A 19851-nucleotide genomic window follows, 5' to 3' on the forward strand; every position below is an offset into this window, starting at 1 on the left:
TTATTATTATCATTATTCTCTGGGCCTCAGTTCCCTCATCTGTAAAATGGGGATTGTGAGCCCTATGTGAGACAGGGACTGTGTCCAACCTGATTATCTTGTATTTACTCCAGGGCTTAGAACAGTGCCTGGCATACAGTAAATGCTTAACAAATATCATTATTATTATTATTCTCTGGGCCTCAGTTCCCTCATCTGTAAAATGGGGATTGTGAGCCCCATGTGGGACAGGAACTGTGTGTGTCCAACCTGATTATCTTGTATTTACTCCAGCACTTACAGCAGTGCCTTTCACATAGTAAGCTCTTAATAAACACCATTATTATTATTATTATCCCGACTCTGCCACTTGTCAGCTGTGTGACTGTGGGTAAGTCACTTAACTTCTCGGTGCCTCAGTTACCTCATCTGTAAAATGGGGATTAAGATTGTGAGCCTCACGTGGGACAACCTGATGACCCTATATCTACCCCAGCGCTTAGAACAGGGCTCTGCACATAGTAAGTGCTTAACAAATATCAACATTATTATTATTATTATTATTCTCTGGGCCTCAGTTCCCTCATCTGTAAAATGAGGATTAAGACTGTGAGCTCCTTGTGGGACAGGGACTGTGCCCAACCTGATTAGTTGATTAACCCGAGCAGTTAGTACAGTGCCTGGCTTATAGTAAACACTGAACAAATACCATATTAAAAAAAAGGGGGGAAATAAAGCTGTTTGCTCTAAAGATTTATGAGTACTAATTCCATTTGCTTTCTACAAATGAAATTACCTTGGTCCAGGTTTTGGGACTTTGCCAGCCTTCAGCTCATCAATGATATCTTCAATGTCCTTAGGTGTCAGATCTTCCTGTAATACAAGATAGTATTCAATAGTATTTATTTATTGAGCGCTTACTATGTGCAGAGCACTGTACTAAGCGCTTGGGATGAACAAGTCGGCAACAGATAGAGACAGTCCCTGCCGTTTGACGGGCTTATGGTCTAATCGGGGGAGACGGACAGACGAGAACAATGGCACTAAACAGCGTCGAGGGGAAGAACATCTTGTAAAAACAATGGCAACTAAATAGAATCAAGGCGATGTACAATTCATTAACAAAATAAATAGGGTAACGAAAATATATACAGTTGAGCGGACGAGTACAGTGCTGTGGGGATGGGAAGGGAGAGGTGGAGGAGCAGAGGGAAAAGGCGAAAATGAGGCTTAAGCTGCAGAGAGGTAAAGGGGGGATGGCAGAGGGAGTAGAGGGGGAAGAGGAGCTCAGTCTGGGAACGCCTCTTGGAGGAGGTGATTTTTAAGTAGGGTTTTGAAGAGGGAAAGAGAATCAGTTTGGCGGAGGTGAGGAGGGAGGGCGTTCCAGGACCGCGGGAGGACGTGACCCAGGGGTCGACGGTGGGATGGGCGAGGCCGAGGGACGGCGAGGAGGTGGGCGGCAGAGGAGCGGAGCGTGCGGGGTGGGCGGTAGAAAGAGAGAAGGGAGGAGAGGTAGGAAGGGGCAAGGTGATGGAGAGCCTTGAAGCCTAGAGTGAGGAGTTTTTGTTTGGAGCGGAGGTCGATAGGCAACCACTGGAGTTGTTTAAGAAGGGGAGTGACATGCCCAGATCGTTTCTGCGGGAAGATGAGCCGGGCAGCGGAGTGAAGAATAGACCGGAGCGGGGCGAGAGAGGAGGAAGGGAGGTCAGAGAGAAGGCTGACACAGTAGTCTAGCCGGGATATAACGAGAGCCCGTAATAGTAAGGTAGCCGTTTGGGTGGAGAGGAAAGGGCGGATCTTGGCGATATTGTAGAGGCGAAACCGGCAGGTCTTGGTAACGGAAGTATAATATAATATTATATATATTATATATATTCAAGTATAATACACTTGAAACTTTTCCCAGATTGTTGACTTTTGATGTCCCTATACTACTGAGAGGGCAGTTTCTATACTTCTGTACTTGGCGCTCCTAACATCAGTAACTTTCACACTGGGGGAGAAATTCTGAGGACATTTCTGCCCCATATTTTTCACGGATTGTCTATGATTGATCATAGCATGTCCAGAGTTCTCCCTGGATCTCCTAGGGGGTGGCCATGAAAGTCTGGCAGCAACAAGAGATCAGGAAGTGCGGTTCAAGTAGATGGAAGAAAGTTGGTGTCATTTCATCCCACCCAAGGGACGGCAGAAGAGAATCCTCTGAGGAAGGAGCTCCAGAAAATGCCTGGTCCCCAACCCCCTAGTAAGGCTCCCCCAAACCGTTGGGGAACCTGTGTGCCTCTGACTAGCAGGGTCGGTTCTCAAAATATACATTTGGAAGGAAAAGGACTTTTAAATCCATGTTTTAGTGTGGGGCACGGGGGAGTGTTCTGGATTATTTAAATAGTGGTATTTAAATAGTGCTATTTGTTAAGCGCTTACTATGTGCCAAGCACTGTTCTAAGCGCTGGGGGATACAAGGCAATCAGGTAGTCCCACGCAGGGCTCACAGTTTTAATCCCCATTTTACAGATGAGGTAACTGAGGCCCAGAGAAGTCAAGTGACTTGCCCAAAGTCACACAGCTGGCAAGTGGCAGAGCCGGGATTAGAACCCACGACCTCTGACTCCCAAGCCCGTGCTCTTTCCACTGAGCCACGCTGCTTCTCTAAGCGTGGGTATTCATGGGTATTTAAAGAGTTGCTACCCATGGGAACCTTTAAATACCACGACTTGCAAAGGGTATATTTGATTTGTGATTCCAATAAAAACTGAATTCAACAAATGAGGTGATTATTCAAATAGTAATTTTCAAATGATTCTTTTCTCTTGACAAAATCTGGTCTTTGTTCATTTCATTCCCAATGCAGGCTAATTTTAGCAATATCAAATTATGTCATATTTGAAGAACAATATTGATTATTACTGAGACCAACTGAATTCATTGAGCCCTTACTATGTGCAGAGCACTGTACTAAGTGCTTGGGAGAGTACAATAGGACAGAATTAGCAGAACTGTTCCCTGCCCATAACGAGCTTACAGTCTAGAGGATGTCTAGGTATCTATTGGGATTTCAGTATTACCTACATCACAGTTGTAAGAACTGATTTTTTCGGGTAATTGTTTCTTCTGTTTTTATTGGTACCAGTAAACCGAAGCCATCAGCCAGAATTGGTAGGATTTCAGGTTTCAGCAAAGCAAGCCACAGAATGCTGATTACTACAATGCAGTAAAATTAAATGATTTGTCTTGAGACCAGCTATGTTCTTCACTTGGTTCACAAAATTTTGATTTGTAAAAGAGCCAAAAAACGGGTAGTTCAGCAACATATTATAAAACACTTATTAAATCTCATATTTTCAACGGTTTAATAAATCACAGACAATTCCTTCCTCTCCACGTTCCATCCACTATTTAGTTCAGGAGTTAGCCCCATGACATATGCTTTAGCATATATAAACAAACTCTTTGTGAACTTTGGTAATAGTCTTCAGGCCTCTTCTCATTTTCAGAAAAAAGAATAGCTTGCCCACAGACATCAGACAGGAGAAAAGGAGGCTTCGGGAGAGAAGACCACGGTTGCACATATCCCTTTAAGTTACTGGTACAGTCTAGCCCTTTCCCCCCTTTTCCTGTGATCGGTGGAACAATTCAATTAACTTTGTTGGAGACTGGGCAAAAATAGACCACAGGAACTCAAGCTAATGTTGCCGTGGTTTGGTACTCAGATTCCACGGTGACTACTCCCACTATTGTGATGAATGGAATATCCAGAGCTTCAGTGAAACACAACAAAGAAAAGGGCTTTTTCAGGCAGCCTAAGTTAAATTAGTCTGCCATTAATGTTTCCTGAATATTGCCATCTTTGCAAAGGGCTTTTTACTCTATGTAAGTGACCTGCCGTGGTTTTATTCTACAGCCGTTGTCTATAAGGCTACTTTTACAGTCTTATCGGGTTTGGATGTTAGGCAACATCACTCAAAGCAGACTATGAAAGTTTGAAATGATGAAGAAAAACAGCTCCTTGATAAATAAAAGGAAATGGGGAGAACTGAAAAGAGGGAGGGGATGAAGCACAGATAGGTAAGAAACTTGAGTGCTTAGACATCTAAAAATGGGGATTACTACAGCAGTAAAATGAAAGCACTACTACAGCCAAGTTTTATGATCCCAAGGGATCAAATTTCCCCTGAAAGCCATCAGATGAATAGCTCAGTTCAACAGTGAAAAAGCCACTTGCAGTACTATTTCAAACCGATGATTCTGTTTTGAAAACTCCTAGAAATACTGAAAGAATTATTCTGAAAACTGCTCTGTGATGTCTAAATTAAAGACTGCTTTAATTAAATTTAGAAGAGTAGTTTGAGATACTTAAATCAAGGCTAGGTCAATATAATTAACAAAGAGTACTGCCTTAAGCTAGAATAGTTTTATAACACAAATGATGACACAAATTCTGACTTTTTCCACCCCTGCTCTATTCATTTTGCAACCGACCTGTCACTGGTTATAGAGACAGCCACCACTATACGCATATCCTTGGGCCAATTCTTTTTTTTTTTTAGAGCACAGCATAGCAGGAAAAAGAAAGTAGAATATGCTATTCCTTTTTAAATAAATCCTAGAGAGGATTAAATCTGGCGAGAAGGTGAATGAATTAGGACACCCATAAATTATTTGTTCTGACAGTGAGAGATAAAACAGGGACAAAAGTCAAAACGTTTTATAATTTTCATAAAATTTTATCTTTTGACATGACAGCTTAGAGAGTATGAAGAAAAGGAAAACTGAAAGAAGCTTAGTTTAAAGAAAGTGGATACTGTGCTTGGAGGGGCTTAAACCCAAGTCCACTGAAATCAATTCCTAATTCACTGTCTGGTTTCTTAAAAGCCCAGGTATTTATTTAAAAAAAAAACAAAACTTAATGGCTGAGCTACTTAATGTGTTGGGTGGCTGATTTATCACCACAGGATCAGAGAATTAAAACATGAGAAATGAAGTCCTGAAAAAGATGGACAGACTAGATAAATTCAGCAGCATCAGCTCTAGTGAAGAGCTACAAAATAACACAGGCAGCTGTAAACTGTCAACAAAAGGGTCTGCCTACGGAGACCTTCCCTGAAAACAGAAACAACTGGAACTACGAGGAACAGGTATTTGCCAGGGTATTCTCAGGTTTTCTTAGGAAAACAACCCAGGCTACAAACCTGAAAATTTTAAGCCAGCTTTCTCTGTTCAGCTTCTAGAATAAATCTACAGTTAACCCGGCACAAAATTTGATTTCACAGGAAAGATGAGAATGTCCCATTCTATAAAAAGGAGATTGAATTACAAGTAGAATGCGGGACTTTCTTTGCCAAATACATTCCACAGACAATGGCACCATTGCCAATGTGAAGAAGCACTAAATATTATCCACATCATCGTTATTTATATGGTGGTAATCTCAATGGTTTACAGTGTGGCACAAGTGTGAGAAAACTCACGCCACGGCTGGAATACTAACACTGCTGTTAATTTTGGAGGGTGAACTCATTGTTAAAATGACCGAATTTGCAGCTTCTGCTGAATTGCATGAGGTTGACCCGATAAAATACCAACAACTCGAAAACTGGGCCTCCTGTTGCTTAATATAGGGAAATTACAATATTTAAAGTGAAATACTCACGTAGTAATTATCATTTATTTGAACCATTGGTGCATTTACACAGGCACCTAAACATTCCACTTCTATCAGTGTGAAAAGCTTGTCAGGTGTCGTTTCCCCAACTTTTATACCTGAAAAGCAAAAGAATACAAGTTGACTTAGGTTGTTGTTGTTATATCTTCACAGCTTTCTGTCTGCTCCATGAAATGGGATCAGCATTTTACGTGTTGAGGTGTTATGCGGCATTGTGGACTTGGGCAAAGAGCATGGGACTGAGAGTTGAGAAACTGTCTTCTAATCCCAGCTCTCCCACTGGCTTCTTGTGTGATCTTGGGCAAATCACTCTTCCTCCCTGGGCCCCAATTCCTGTAAACTGGGGATCATGGAACAGGGACTTACTCCCACCTGTTCAGCACACAGTAAGTGCTTAATGCATGCCGTAATTGTTGATATTATTAAACAACATTTACTCATTACCTAGAAATGTTCATGCTCTATTACTTTCACAAACTTACTTAATATAATTTATATAATTCAGATTCCATTTTTTAAAATTTCCCAGGTTTAACTCAGTACCCTTTTACCACCTTCCCTAGCAGAATTAACGTGCAATTATGTGATCTACAATAAATGCAGTTAATGAATTAAACTATTTAATCAGGTCACTTCAAAACTCTCTACTATTTTGTCCTGTTGGAAAGAGCATGGGAGTCAGAGGACCTGAGCTCTAATTCCAGCTCTGTAACTTGCTTGCCGTGTGACCTAGGGTAAGGAGTCTGGGTTTGGGAGTCAGAGTCATGGATTCAAATCCGGGCTCAGCCACTTGTCAGCTGTGTGACTTTGGGCAAGCCACTTAACCTCTCTGGGCCTCAGTTCCCCCATCTGCAAAATGGGGATTAAGACTGTGAGCCCCACATGGGACAACCTGATCACCTTATATCCTCCCCAGAACTTAGAACAGTACTTTGCACATAGTAAGTGCTTAACAGATGCCATCACTATTATTATTATTATTATTATTAACCTCTCTGTGCCTCATTTTTCTCATCTGCAAATGGGGATTAAATACCTTCTCCCTCTTCTTTAGACTGGGAACCCCATGTGTATCTGACCTGATTAATCTGTATCTAACCCAGTGGTTAGAACAGTGCTTGACACATAGTAAGCGCTTAAATACAATTAATATTATTTGTAATGGCTTCTAGGTGACAAAGGTAACTTCGTACTGTATTTCTAAACATATAAAGCACCATACCACATTTAAAAATAGGGTTCCCCAAAGAGACAGAAATAAAGGGAGGGCACATAATTTTTTTTTTCCAAGCAAGAAGGTGAAAATGGCAGGAAGAAAAGGTGCAACACTAAGAAGGGATCTTACGGAACTGAGAAACTACCATTCTGCACACCCACACAATGTATTACTTACCAAGCTTCTTCTGAATGGCCTCTAATATGCTGTCGGAATCTCGCAGCATGCACGGTGTAGTTGTGCACACTTGAACGTGATACTTTCCAACAGGCTTTCGATTATACATTGTATAGAAAGTTGCTACTTCATACACTCTCATTGGAGGCACTCCTAAAACTTCTGCCACCTAAAATATTAAAAAAAAAGACATCTTAGCAAATTTTTCCTTGAAAACTTTTGGTCTTTCAATTAGCAACTGAGTTTTAAAACTGATTTGGCTTTATCTTCAACACACACAAAAAGTTAAGAGCAGAAACTGGGGTTGTTCTTGCCCCCTAAAAAAAATTAATCCATCACTTTTTGGAGAAAAGCCATTAATCTGACTATTCAAAAGGATTTAAAAAGGACAATTTAAATGGACCATGGGCCGAAAAGAGTTCTAGCACCCCAATAGTGGGACCAGTTATTCACATCTTTCCGAAAGAACCGGTCAGTTCATTTTTATCTTCTGCCTTTACCATTTATCCTAAAGATATAATCCCATGCCTTTAAAAGTCGACGGCAATTCAAAAAGAGAAACTGATGTTCTGAACTACGAATCCTGAGGTTCTGGCAAAAAATGCTTTCTGGAAAAGCAATTTTTATTATTAGTAGTCATGATAATAATAGTGGAGGTATTTATTAAGTGTTTACCATGTGCCAAGCCCTGTATTAAACACTGGGATAGAAACAAGATAATTGGGTAGGACACATTCCCTGTTCCACCTGGGGCTCACAGCCTAAGGTGGAAGGAGAATTAACATTTCTTAACCACCTTTTTCTAGATGAACTTGAAAGTGTATATTCCTCTGGCAGGGAATATCTCTTTCCGTCTGCTGAAGAACTTCATCTATCCACTGCCACTCAGTAATTCACCTGAGCATAACAAAGATTTTTTTTTTTTAACTCAGAAAAGTTTAGGATTTTGGAATTTAAGACAAAGTAAGTTCAAATCTTTCCTTTCTATATTATTCTCTTCTATTCTCGACATCTTATTCTTTTTCTATCACACAAGAAGAAAAGAACTTGTCACATCTACGTCTTCTGTCTTACACATAAGACCAGGGTTTGCAATTTAGTTGCTTTACTGTGCCACTTTCCTCCTATTTCACTTTTAAAGTGCCATCTTCCCGATCATTCTGGTATTTTTAATGGGACCAGTGGCAGCACAATTGGAATTCTCTCAAGGAGAACTGCTATCCGTGGGGTAGGTAGTTCTGACACGAAGAGAAGCGCCCATAACGGAGCACTCTGATTTCTCACTTCATACTACGATCGCTTGTTAAAACAATTACTAGGATTCTTAAGGCAAAAGAAATGTACCTTGTTCATAGCAGAGATGGGCAGCCATCCATTCTGTCTTTGAGCCAAATCTAGAACTGGAAGCACAGCTGCTGCTTTGTGTCCCTCGGGATAGTTCTTCACTATTGCCTCTATTCTCTGTATTTTTTTTTTTAAAAAAAGGTAGCACTTGTAATATACTCCAAGGACAAATTTCAGATTCACTTTATGTATTAAACACTGTTAATTTTCTCTTACCTTGTAGTTTTCTGGTGTGAAGTCAAATGGAGTATCTGGGTTATTCTCAGGAGTATCTCTGTGCTACAAGAACAAAGTGGCAGAAAAGAAGGGAATTGGTGGACAGGAAATAAGGGTAGTTAATACCTGAGTGATCAATGAAGTCTAACGCTGAACTGAAATGGGGATTTTGAAATTTTAAATGCCAAGGAAAGTGACTTTTCATTTTTCATTTGGGTCCATGTGTTTGGTGAAAGGTGACAAGTGGTCAAAATAGCCATTTTCTATTTATGCAAACATGACTGAAAAAGTATGTTATCCAAATTTCAAAATTATGCTCAGGTGGCCAATTAAAATCAAGTGACAAAATTCATATCAGGGTTCAGGTGCTATTTGTTAAGTCATTACTATGACTATAAAGTCACTGTACTAAGGGCTGGGGTAGCTATAAAAAAATACAGGTCCCACATGGGACTCAGACTACATAGGAGGGAGGACACATACTGAATCCCCATTTTACAGGTGACAGAACTGAGGCACAGAGAAGTTAAATGACTTGTCCAAGGTCACCCAGCAAATTTTGTGGAGCCTGGATTAGAGCCCCGATCCTTTGACTTCCATGCCTGTGCTCTTTCCCCAAGGCCACACTGCTTTCTCTGCAAGTCAGCAATGAAATTAAAACAACACCTATCCATTGCAAACATTTTTGTCAAACCACAACATTTTCCACAAACTCATTACCATTGTGATAACAATGAGCTCTGAAGCCCAAAGTACAATACTGATACAACTGGTCATACTTTAAATATTTACTAAAATTCTTGCTGTAAAAATGAGGGTATGAGCCAAACAACTGTGTTTAAACTCTGGCAACTTGAGGCTCTTCGGGAACTCTTCCTTCCCTCTCTCTAATCCTCATAATAGAAGTACTAGACCCAGGGACAGAGCAGAAAAGGACTTAGTCAGCATTCTGCTCTGTGTATTTTTTTAAATGGTACTTATTAAGCACCTACTATGTGCCAAGCACTGTGCTAAGCCCTGGGGTAGATGAAAGCTAATCAGGTGGAACACAGTCCATGTCTCACATGGGGCTTTTAGTCTTAATCCCCATTTTACCGATGAGGTAAGTGGGGCCCAGAGAAGTTAAGTGACTTGCCCAAGGTCACACAGCAGACAAGTGGTAGAGCCAGGATTAAAACCCAGGTCCTCTGACTCCCAGGCCTAGGCTCTTTCCAATAGGCCATAGCTGCTTCTCACAAAGCGCTTGTGTGCGCGTGCGCCTTTCTCCCTTTCCTCTTCATACACTTCTACTTCCCATTCCTAAATTGGAAAAAAGAAGAAAGGGAAGAGAAGTTAACAACAGGGTCATATAGTAGACAGAAGACACAAGTGACCCACAGATCTGGGGAATTGGTGAATGGAAGGATGGATTATTTTTCACATTTTAGTGGTGCCTTGGTTTCTTTAATATCGAAATCCCCTTGCTTAATGTTCTGTCCTAAAGGTAAAGAGAGGGAAGCCTAAAGTAATAATCGCTCACAATTTGGCACATTCTTAAATTATATTCTTAATGATTCTCAAATGTAGCCCTCTTGACAAAATAGAGAGAAAAAGCCCTTTTAGATACTCTTTATTGGTCAGTGCACCTGACCCTTAATTTCAGAAAAGGGCTCCCAAAGAGACTGCCAGTCAGTAGTGTTTATTGGGTGCCTACTCTGTGTGGAACACTGTCCTGTACCAAGCACCTGGGAGAGTATAATAGAAATGAAGGACAAAGTCCCTTCCCCGAGGAAGCTTACAGTCTAATGGGTGTGTGTCGTGGGGAGAGAGCAGAAGCACAGAGGCAGCAGGAAAGAGTTCTCAATAAAAGGCTACTTATTTTCCAGCTGGAAACCTAAAGACGGCAAAGTATCTACTACTGCTGTTGTGAACTCCTTGGTCCACCTCTAGCCTCACCCATTTGGGGGCTCTAATTGATGGGATTTAGTAGTTGTCCATAGGTTTGTGAGCCCTACTGGGACATATCTTGTATCTACCCTACTGGGCCCCAGTTACCTCATCGGTAAAATGGGGATTAAGACTAAAAGCCCCAGGTGAGACATGGACTGTGTCCCACCTGATTAGCTTTCATCTACCCCAGGGCTTGGCACAGTGCTTGGCACATAGTAGGTGCTTAATAAATACCATTTAAAAAAATACACAGAGCAGAATGCTGACTGACTAAGTCCTGTTCTGCTCTGTCCCTGGGTCTAGTACTTCTATTATGAGGATTAGAGAGAGGGAAGGAAGAGTTCCTGAAGATAACAGAATTATCTTGTATCTACCCTACTGCGATGTACATAGTAAGAATTTAACCAATACCACAAACATTACGGTCAAGGGAACAGGTCCGCTTTCATGCTGAGTCAGCTTGGTATAGGAAAGCAGCACAGAGATGGAAGAGCAGCATGGCCTAGCGGATAGAGCACGGGCCTGGGAGCCAGAAGACCTGGGTTCTAATTCCGGCTCTGCCACTTGTCTGCTGTGTGACCTTTAACAAGTCAGTTACCTTCGCTCTCCTCAGTTACATCATCTGTAAAATGGGGACTAAGACTGTGAGTCCCGTATGGGGCAGGGACTGTGTCCAACCCCAGCCTATCACAAACATAAAAAACCCAACCAAACCCGCTTCAGCCAGTTTCTTGGTAAGTGTGGGCTTGGTTGGGGGGGAATAGGAGGGTCCTTAGCTAGATACAAAGGAGTGGCCCAGTGCTATGGGAGCAAGGAAGACAACCTTTAAAGTCAGCCTGGGAGGAAGAAGCTAAGAGGGGGCTTGCTGCCTTTCCAGCTCCTAGAGTCAGCCGAGACATCACCTGTTGCATCCCCACACTTCTGATTTCCTCCTTGCCTCACAGTCCCGAGTCGGCCAGAACGGTAAAAGCTCCGGGAGGACTGGAGAGTCTTCAGGTCTAGAGAAATGGCAGCAAAAGGAACCTCCCAGGCAATGGCAGTCGGAGCACTGTAAGGAGGTTCCGATGATAAAAAAAAATTTTACCATGCTTTTTTCATCAGTATTTGTTAAGGGCTTACTATACATCAAATACTGTTCTAAGCGCTGGGGTAGATAGGCACAGTCCCTATCTCGCATGGATTTCACATTCTAAGTAGGAGGGTGAACAGGAGGGCCGAGGCCCAGAGAAGTTAAGTGACTTGCCCACGCTCACACAGCACGCAACTGGCAGAGCCAGAATTAGAACTCTGGTCTTCTGACTCCCAGGCCTGTGCTCTTTCCTTGAGGCCATGCTGCCATAGTTCTTGAAATGTCTTAAATCCTTTAGTTCCAAAAACGTAAAAAATACAGTTTAATCCAATTATGTAATGTTCTTCATTTTTGATTGCTGAATTTTTAATTTTCCCATAGTCATTCCTATTTTCTAGATTGTGATCCCTTACGGGACAGGGACAATGTCTGAATTGTTTTACCTTTGTATCTATACAATGCTTAGCTCAGTGCCAGCCCCAAAGTAATAACTTAATAAATATAATAATGTTTTCAGCCTCATTGTGGTCCTGGAACAATTTGACCTTATTCACTTTTCCATGACCAGGGAAGGGTCATAAATCCATGAGAAAACTGGCTAATAAATGGAAAATGGTAATAATCTAGAGACGCAGCAGGGAATAATATAAAGGAGCCCACAACTGATGAGCCAAAAGAAGGAATGTGGGAAGACCGCCCCTGCTCCAGCAGCCAAAGAATGGGAAAGAGGGTAGTTAGCAGAGGCCCAATGTGAGAACGGCCACCATCTACCAGTTCAGAAAACACATCTCATCTTCCCAGCGAGCCAAAATCCGGAAAAAGATCTGTTCGGGGCTAATGTGACATTTCCCCATTATTCTAAAATCAGCTCAGCTACTCACTTTTAGAGAACCCTTTAAATCCAGTGTTATAGATTACAGTGTTTAAGATACTTAAGGTTGCCCCAAGTTTTCCATTTCAACAAGGTAATTTAGGTTAGGACTTACCACGAATAAGGCACCACTGGCTCCTTTACGCGCTACAGTTTTGTGTAAATATCTTGTCTGTCTTCCCTATGAAAAAAAAACCAGAAAACAAAATGATTAAAATAAGCCTTAGAAAAATTTGTTACATATTTCTCAAGACCTGCACACTAAAAATACCATTAATTTTATTTACCTTCTCTCATTTGGGGACGTTGTGGATGATAGTCTTACTCAGCTTAGTGTACTATTTTCCAGTGGTTTGTACAATACTCTCTCTGAACACAGTAAGTACTCAATAAATCCCACAGATTGATTCAGTGCAGTTTTGAGTTTTCCAAATATGCTTCCTTTTCATGCCAAGGAAAATTAAATTTGTAGGTGCCTCTTATTGTCTCTAGAACTCAACTGAAGTATTAATTACTATCCTAATCAACTGAAGCAATTCAGTTGATTGGATAGTGCACGGGCCTGCAAGTCTGAAGGATCTGGATTCTAATCCTGGCTCTGCCACTTGTCTGCTGTGTGACCTTGGGCAAATCACTTCTCTGTGTCTCAGTTACCTCATCTGTAAAATGTAGATTAAGACTGTGAACCCCATGTGGGACAGGGGCTGTGTCCAGCCTAATTAACTTCTGTCTATCCCAGCGTTTAGAACAGTGCCTGGTACATAGTAAGCACTTAACAAATATCATTAAAAAAAAATCTCAACTGCTATGTCATTCTGACCATGTTGAATTGGTTTGGAAGGAATCTAATAATTTCTTCCTATACTTCCCTGGGTTTAGACAGCCACACCACTACTGATTTTACAACTGGTGAAAAATAAAAGTCCTTGGCCATTTAGTTTCCTAATTGGCTTTACCGGCAGAACAACTGGCAACCTAAGGAAGAGAAAGATTTTCTAGACTGATTAGTTTCCCTGGCTTTTTGGTTCAGTCTTTGCTCTAAACCCATCATCGATATCCCACTAATGCCACTAGATCCTGGATCTTGAGAATCTATTAATATTACAAGAAAATACACACCGTCACGACCCAACCAGGGCACCATATGCAGTGCATTGCGTATGTTGTGAGTGCATAGTTTGGGGTGATTCACTGTGATATACTTAATAATATGACTCTAAAGTGAACTGCATAGAACAGCTGCGGTGGTTCTTCACTTGCTGTGTGAATCGCTCACAGAGGCTTTATTATTTCGTTCTCCCCCGCAATGCCCACAGTGATAAGCTGTCACGTTGTGCTGCTCCAGCCTTTTTGATGGTGGTACCCATGTGGGCCTTTACTGGGATTTGCTTCGTGCTTAAATGTATTATTTAAACGAATGCTTTTTGATAATGAGAAGAAATTCACTGTACCCCTGGGGCCAATATCTGAGGAAATGACCATTTTTGAGGCGTCAGAACTGTGCGCCCCACTTCCAGTGATGATGATGAATTCTTGAGACAAAAATCCTAGTCTTTAGTTTTTGTATAATTAAGAATCATATTTACCACTTACCTCCCTATTAAAATATTTAATTTTTATTTATATTGGCTACTAAGTGGTCATGTTTTTGTCTGTCTCCCCCTATTAGACTGTAAGCCCGTCAACGGGCAGGGATTGTCTCTATCTGTTGCCGAATTGTACATTCCAAGCACTTAGTACAGTGCTCTGCACATAGTAAGCGCTCAATAAATACTACTGAATGAATGAATACGCTGCTTGTCTCTTCCTTGCCACTGCCTTTTCTCACCATCCCCTGTTATTCAAGAATGCTTGCTCTCTGCCCCTCTTCCCCAGGCTGATTCCCTACTCTGATTAAAAGACTTTCTTTTGATCTGCAGCCCCGGACCCTATGTTGTTTGTGGTTTGTGCCTCTTCAGCTCAGGAGGCTTGGCCACCCTGGCATAGAGGTACAATGGAAGAATAGTAAAAACTGACAGGCAATAAAGTTCTCCTGTGAAGTGGGGATTGTGTTTACAGAAAAGCCTGTGTTCACGAAAACTGTACTACGTTACACTCACACCTTGATAGACACTGCACATGGTGCGATCTGTTTCTTCCAACACCGCACTGTGCCATATCCAGGAGAATGCACTGTTGTGGGACGAATGTTTGCTAATTCACCTCCCCGTTGCACTCATGCATAAATTTTTATACTCTATTGCTTCCTTCCTACGTGAAATTTATTTTAGTGCCCATCTCCCCCACTGGACTGTGAGCTGCTGGAACTCCATTATACTCTCCCAAGGATCTGCACAGGGTAAGCGCTCAATAAATATAATTGGTTGATAATTCCTCAACAACATTCTTTCCAAGCGCCTGGCCTACTGGAAACAACTGGGAATCTCCTGATTCCGGGGTTCTAGTTCCAGTTTTTATTTTCTTTTAACGGTACATGTTAAGCGCTATGAGCTAAACACTGTACTTAACACTGAGGCAGACAAAAGATAATCAGTTTGGACATAGTCCCTGTCCCACATGGGGCTCACAGTCTAAAGCCCCATTTTGCAGATGAGGTAACTGAGGCACAAAGAAGTTAAGAGCCACACAAGTGGCGGAGCCGGTATTAGAACCCAGATCCTAGGTCCCAGGTCTGCAATGTGCCCTTGGGTAACTTACCTATCCTCTCTGTGTCTCAGTTCCCTCATCTGTAAAATGGAGATAAGATACCTACTCTCCTCACCTCTTAGATTATGAGCTTCTTGGGGGACAGAGGTGGTCAGATCTGACAGTTTTGTATCTACCCTAATGCTTTGGAGCAGAGAAAGCACTTAATAAATGCTATTGCTATTATAATGAAAACATACGCTACAGAAAAACTGATTGAGTCTACCTTCTAAATAACAATAATGGCATTTGAGTGCTTACTATGTGCCAGGCACTATACCAAGTGCTGAGGCAGATACAAGCAAATTGAGTTGGACAAAGTCCCTGTCCCATATAGGGCCCACAGTCTCAATCCCTACTGTGCAGATAGGTAAATGAAGCACAGAATAGTAAAATGTCTTGCCCACGGTCACAGAGCAGACAAGTGGCGGAGCAGGGATTAGAATCTAAGACCTTCTGACTCCCAGGCCTGTGCTCTATCCACTACACTATGCTGCTCCTGTAAGTCAAAGACTTTCTAGGAAGAAAGTCTTGAAGTAAAAAATAGATTCTTTAAGCCACGACTAAAAAGAAAAGAAAGCAGAGAAAAAAAGCATTGTCCTGGACTCTTTAGTGATTATTAAGTCAATTATCATCAATTGTCAGCAGCTGTTTTTGTCATTCCAAACTGTTCATTATTTTAAATGTGCATATCAGATATTTTCTTTAGTTTAGAAATGGTAAAGAGCTGTTTTATCCCTGATGACACTTGTGTACCTAAAGCTTACCAGTTATGCAAATATACAATCATTTAAATGACTTAATTTTAAATATGTGAATTTTCAATTATTAGATTTGAGCACTATATTTTATCATTCAAGAATATCTGAGCACCTACTGTGGGCATAACCCTATACTAAGTGCTTGGGTGAGTTCGATAGGGATGATGTGCTTTCTTAATGTGACCTCTTTTGGAAACATATATTTTCTACCATTATAATTTATTGATCTCTTTCCATATGCAGTGTGCTGTAAAAGGCATTTGCGAGGGTACAACGGAATTTCTAGACATGCTCTCTCCACCCTCCACCTTACAATCTAGCAGGTCAACAAAGTTCAGCTAAGAATGCGAAATAAAAATATCTTATCTCTTTTAATTGCCATGACTACCCATAAAGTTCAGCTGTCTAAGTGGTCAATGACAATTTAGGAGGTTTAAACAAATTAAGCTAATAAACTTTGACAAATTAGAATCCAGTAATACCTAATAAAAGAAGTACAGGAGGAAAACCTCCCTCCTAGACACCCCCTTGCCCCGCTCTGTCCGCCAGGCTGAGGGTGGGTTTTCTGGGGATCAGCCCTGGCACCCCATCATGTCCTCCTGCCCCCTCCATCCTAATTAATAACAAAAACTGTGGTATTTATTAAGCATTTACTAAGTGCACAGTACTGTACTAAACCCTGGAGTAGATACAATCATCTCAGACAGTCTCTGCCCCATATAAAGCAGCGTGGCTCAGTGGAAAGAGCCTGGGCTTCGGAGTCAGAGGTCATGAGTTCGACTCCCAGCTCTGCCACTTGTCAGCTGTGTGACTGTGGGCAAGTCACTTAACTTCTTTGTGCCTCAGTTACCTCATTTGCAAAATGGGGATTAACTGTGAGCCTCACGTGGGACAACCTGATTAGCCTGTATCTACCCCAGCGCTTAGAACAGTGCTCTGCACATAGTAAGCGCTTAATGAATACCAACATTATTATTAAATCCCCATTTTACAGATGAGTGACTGAGGCACCGAGAAGTGACCTGCCCAAGTTCATACACAGCCAGGCATGTGTCAGAGCAAGTACCAGAGTCTCGATCCTCCGACGTCCAGGTCCATGCTCTTTCCTCTAAGCCACGCCGCTTCTCCCTGCCGTCACCCCAACTGAGGAAAGGGGGCACGAGGAAAAGAGGGGAGCAGAACAGCACCTCAGTTCAACGGCACTGGCATCCACAGCAACGGCTGCTCCCATCCTGCCCCAGTCAGTCAGTGGTATTTATTGAGCTCTTACTGTCTGCAGAGCACTGTGCTAAGCAGATGGAGATTAATATACATCAGAGATGGTAGACATGTTCCCTGCCCATAAGAAGTTTACAGACTAGAGCGGGAGACAAATTAAAATAAATTATGAAGATGTACAAAAGTGCTGACAGGAGGAAGGACGCGGTGAATATCAGGTGCTTAAAGGGGACAGATCCTGGTGCACAGGTGACGCAGAAGGAGAGGGAGTAGGGGAGATGAAGGCTCCCCCATTAGACTGTAAGCTCACTGTGGACAGGAAACGTGCCAACTCTGTTATATTGTACTCTCCCAAGTGCTTAGTTGGTGCTCCCCGCACAGTAAGTATTCAATAAATACAATGGACTGATTGAAGGCTTAGTTGGGGAAGGCCTCTTGTAGAGATGTGACATTAATAAGATTTGGAAAGTAGGGAAAGTGGTGGCTTGATAAGCAGCATGGCTCAGTGGAAAGAACCCGTGCTTGGGAGTCAGAGGTCAAGGGTTCGAATTCCGGCTCTACCACTTGTCAGCAGTGTGACTGTGGGCAAGTCACTTCACTTCTCTGTGCCTCAGATACCTCATCTGTAAAATGGGGATTAACTGTGAGCCTCACGTGGGGCAACCTGATTACTCTGTATCTACCCCAGCGCTTAGAACAGTGCTCTGCCCATAGTAAGCGCTTAACAAATACCAACATTATTATTATTATATGAAGGGGGAGGGAGTTCCAAGCCAGAGGAAGAACATGGACAAGGTTCAGTGGAGAGGCAGACGAGGTAGAGGCCCAGGGAGCACACTGGCATTACAGGAGCGAAGTGAGTGGGCTGAGTTGTAGTAGGAAATCAGCAAGGTAAGGTAGGAGGGGGCGAAGCCGACGAAGTGCTTTAAAGGCAATGGGTAGGAGTTACTTTTCGATGCGGAGGAAGATGGGCAACCACTGGAGGTTCTTGAGGAAGCGGGGGAGTCAGAGGCAGCGGGGTCAGTGAGGAGGTAGTCGCAGTAGTCGAGGCGGGATAAGATGGTGCTTGGATCAGCAGTTGTAGTTTGGACGGAAAGGAAAGGGCAGATTTTGGTGATGTTACGAAGATAGGACCGACAGGATTTAGTGACTAAATATGTGGGTTGATTGACAGAGGTGAGTCGAGGATAGTGGTAAGGTTATGGGATTGGGAGACAGGGAGGGTGGTGGTGCCGTCTACAGTGGAATCCCCTGTCTCCATTCCCAGTGGCTGTGCCGAGAGACTCTAGCAGGGGCCGAGGGACGGTGAGCTCCCTCTCCGGTTGTGCTTCAGGGCGGCGGCGAGCAGACTGCAGGGGAATGCTGCGGCTCACGGAAGAATAACTGAGTGTACGTGTGCGAACCGCACAGCAAGTGAAGAAGAGCTGCAGCCTGACCACCTCTGGACTCTACACTCAGTTCTGCCACTATCTGGGATGAGACAGCTCCAGAGAGTTAGGGAACAGATGTTCAACAGTCTGACCCTGTTTGGCTACAGCGTGCTGTAATAATAATAATGATGGCATTTGTTAAGTTCAAAGCACTGTTCTAAGCGCTGGGGAGGATACAAGGTGATCAGGTTGTCCCCCGTGGGGCTCACAGTCTTCACCCCCATTTTACAGTTGAGGGAACTGTACATTTTTTTACATTTACATCTGTACATTTTTACAGTTGAGGGAACTGAGGCCCAGAGAAGTTAAGTAACTTGCCCAAAGTCACACAGCTGACAAGCGGCAGAGCCGGGATTAGAACCCATGACTTCTGACTCCCCAGCCCATGCTCTTTCCACTGAGCCATGCTGCATCTCTGATTTGTTGGAAGGAACAGTTTATGTGTCTGCGAGAAGTGTCGAATGTGGTGTTTGCACCTGGACATTCTCCAAGAATGAAGCCCCTGAGTTCAAGGAGATCTGGTTGGGTATATTAGTTGAATACATATATTACAGAGAATGTTTAAGTTGGTTGGTAAAGGATGGATAATCTCCAAAATGATGGCAAAAAGAAGTCAATAAATTGTCCAAAGTCAAATACTAGCAAGGGCTGGAACCTGCTCTGTACACAGTAAGTACTCAATAAATATGATTGACTGGGGAACAAAACAAAACAAAAAAAAAACAGGGAACCTGAGGCAACAGTCAATTTTTTTTTGGCTTTTCCACTAAGTTACACAAGATTCATAATACTGTACACAAAAGGTGTTTCAAATGAAAGAAAAATCAGTCACTAGTACTCACTGGGCTTCTACTGCATGCAAAAAAGCTATGCTAAGACAATTAGAAGGAAGCAGGTATAAATATTTACAAAGCATCTAGACAATTTTCCAAGGAATGCGAAGAAAAGATATGTTCCAAGTTCTCTGCTCAATTTCATAGAAATTCGAAGGAGCCAAGAAAAATCTAAAAGGATTCTCTGCAGTGCGGGTTTTTTGGGGGTTTATTTTATGGTATTTTTTTAAGAGCTTACTGTATGCCAGGCACTGTTCTAAGAGCTGGAGTAAATACAAGATAATCAGGTTGAGTAGCAGCGCAGCTCAGTGGGAAGAGCACAGGCTTGGGAGTCAGAGGTCCTGGATTCTAATCCCGGCTCCGCCACTTGTCAACTGTGTGACTTGGGTCAAGTCACTTAACCTCTCGGTGCCTCAGTTACCTCATCTGTAAAATGGGGATCACGACGGTGAGCCCCACGT

General features: G+C 42.4%; 1 protein-coding gene across 1 annotated transcript in view; it reads right to left on the bottom strand.

Annotated features, from left to right (window-relative positions):
* Positions 1 to 19851, bottom strand: part of NDUFV2 (NADH:ubiquinone oxidoreductase core subunit V2) — a 40003-nt gene that overhangs the window by 5141 nt on the left and 15011 nt on the right. The window contains exons 2-7 of the mRNA XM_016228447.3: positions 12579 to 12644; positions 8595 to 8657; positions 8379 to 8495; positions 7035 to 7203; positions 5630 to 5739; positions 776 to 852 (exon numbers count right to left, since the gene is read on the bottom strand). Coding sequence (XP_016083933.2) covers positions 776 to 852; positions 5630 to 5739; positions 7035 to 7203; positions 8379 to 8495; positions 8595 to 8657; positions 12579 to 12644 — 602 coding nt within the window. The remainder of the gene's footprint in view (positions 1 to 775; positions 853 to 5629; positions 5740 to 7034; positions 7204 to 8378; positions 8496 to 8594; positions 8658 to 12578; positions 12645 to 19851) is intronic.

This window comes from Ornithorhynchus anatinus, chromosome 5, assembly GCF_004115215.2.
Source record: "Ornithorhynchus anatinus isolate Pmale09 chromosome 5, mOrnAna1.pri.v4, whole genome shotgun sequence".
NCBI classification, from domain to species: domain Eukaryota; kingdom Metazoa; phylum Chordata; class Mammalia; order Monotremata; family Ornithorhynchidae; genus Ornithorhynchus; species Ornithorhynchus anatinus.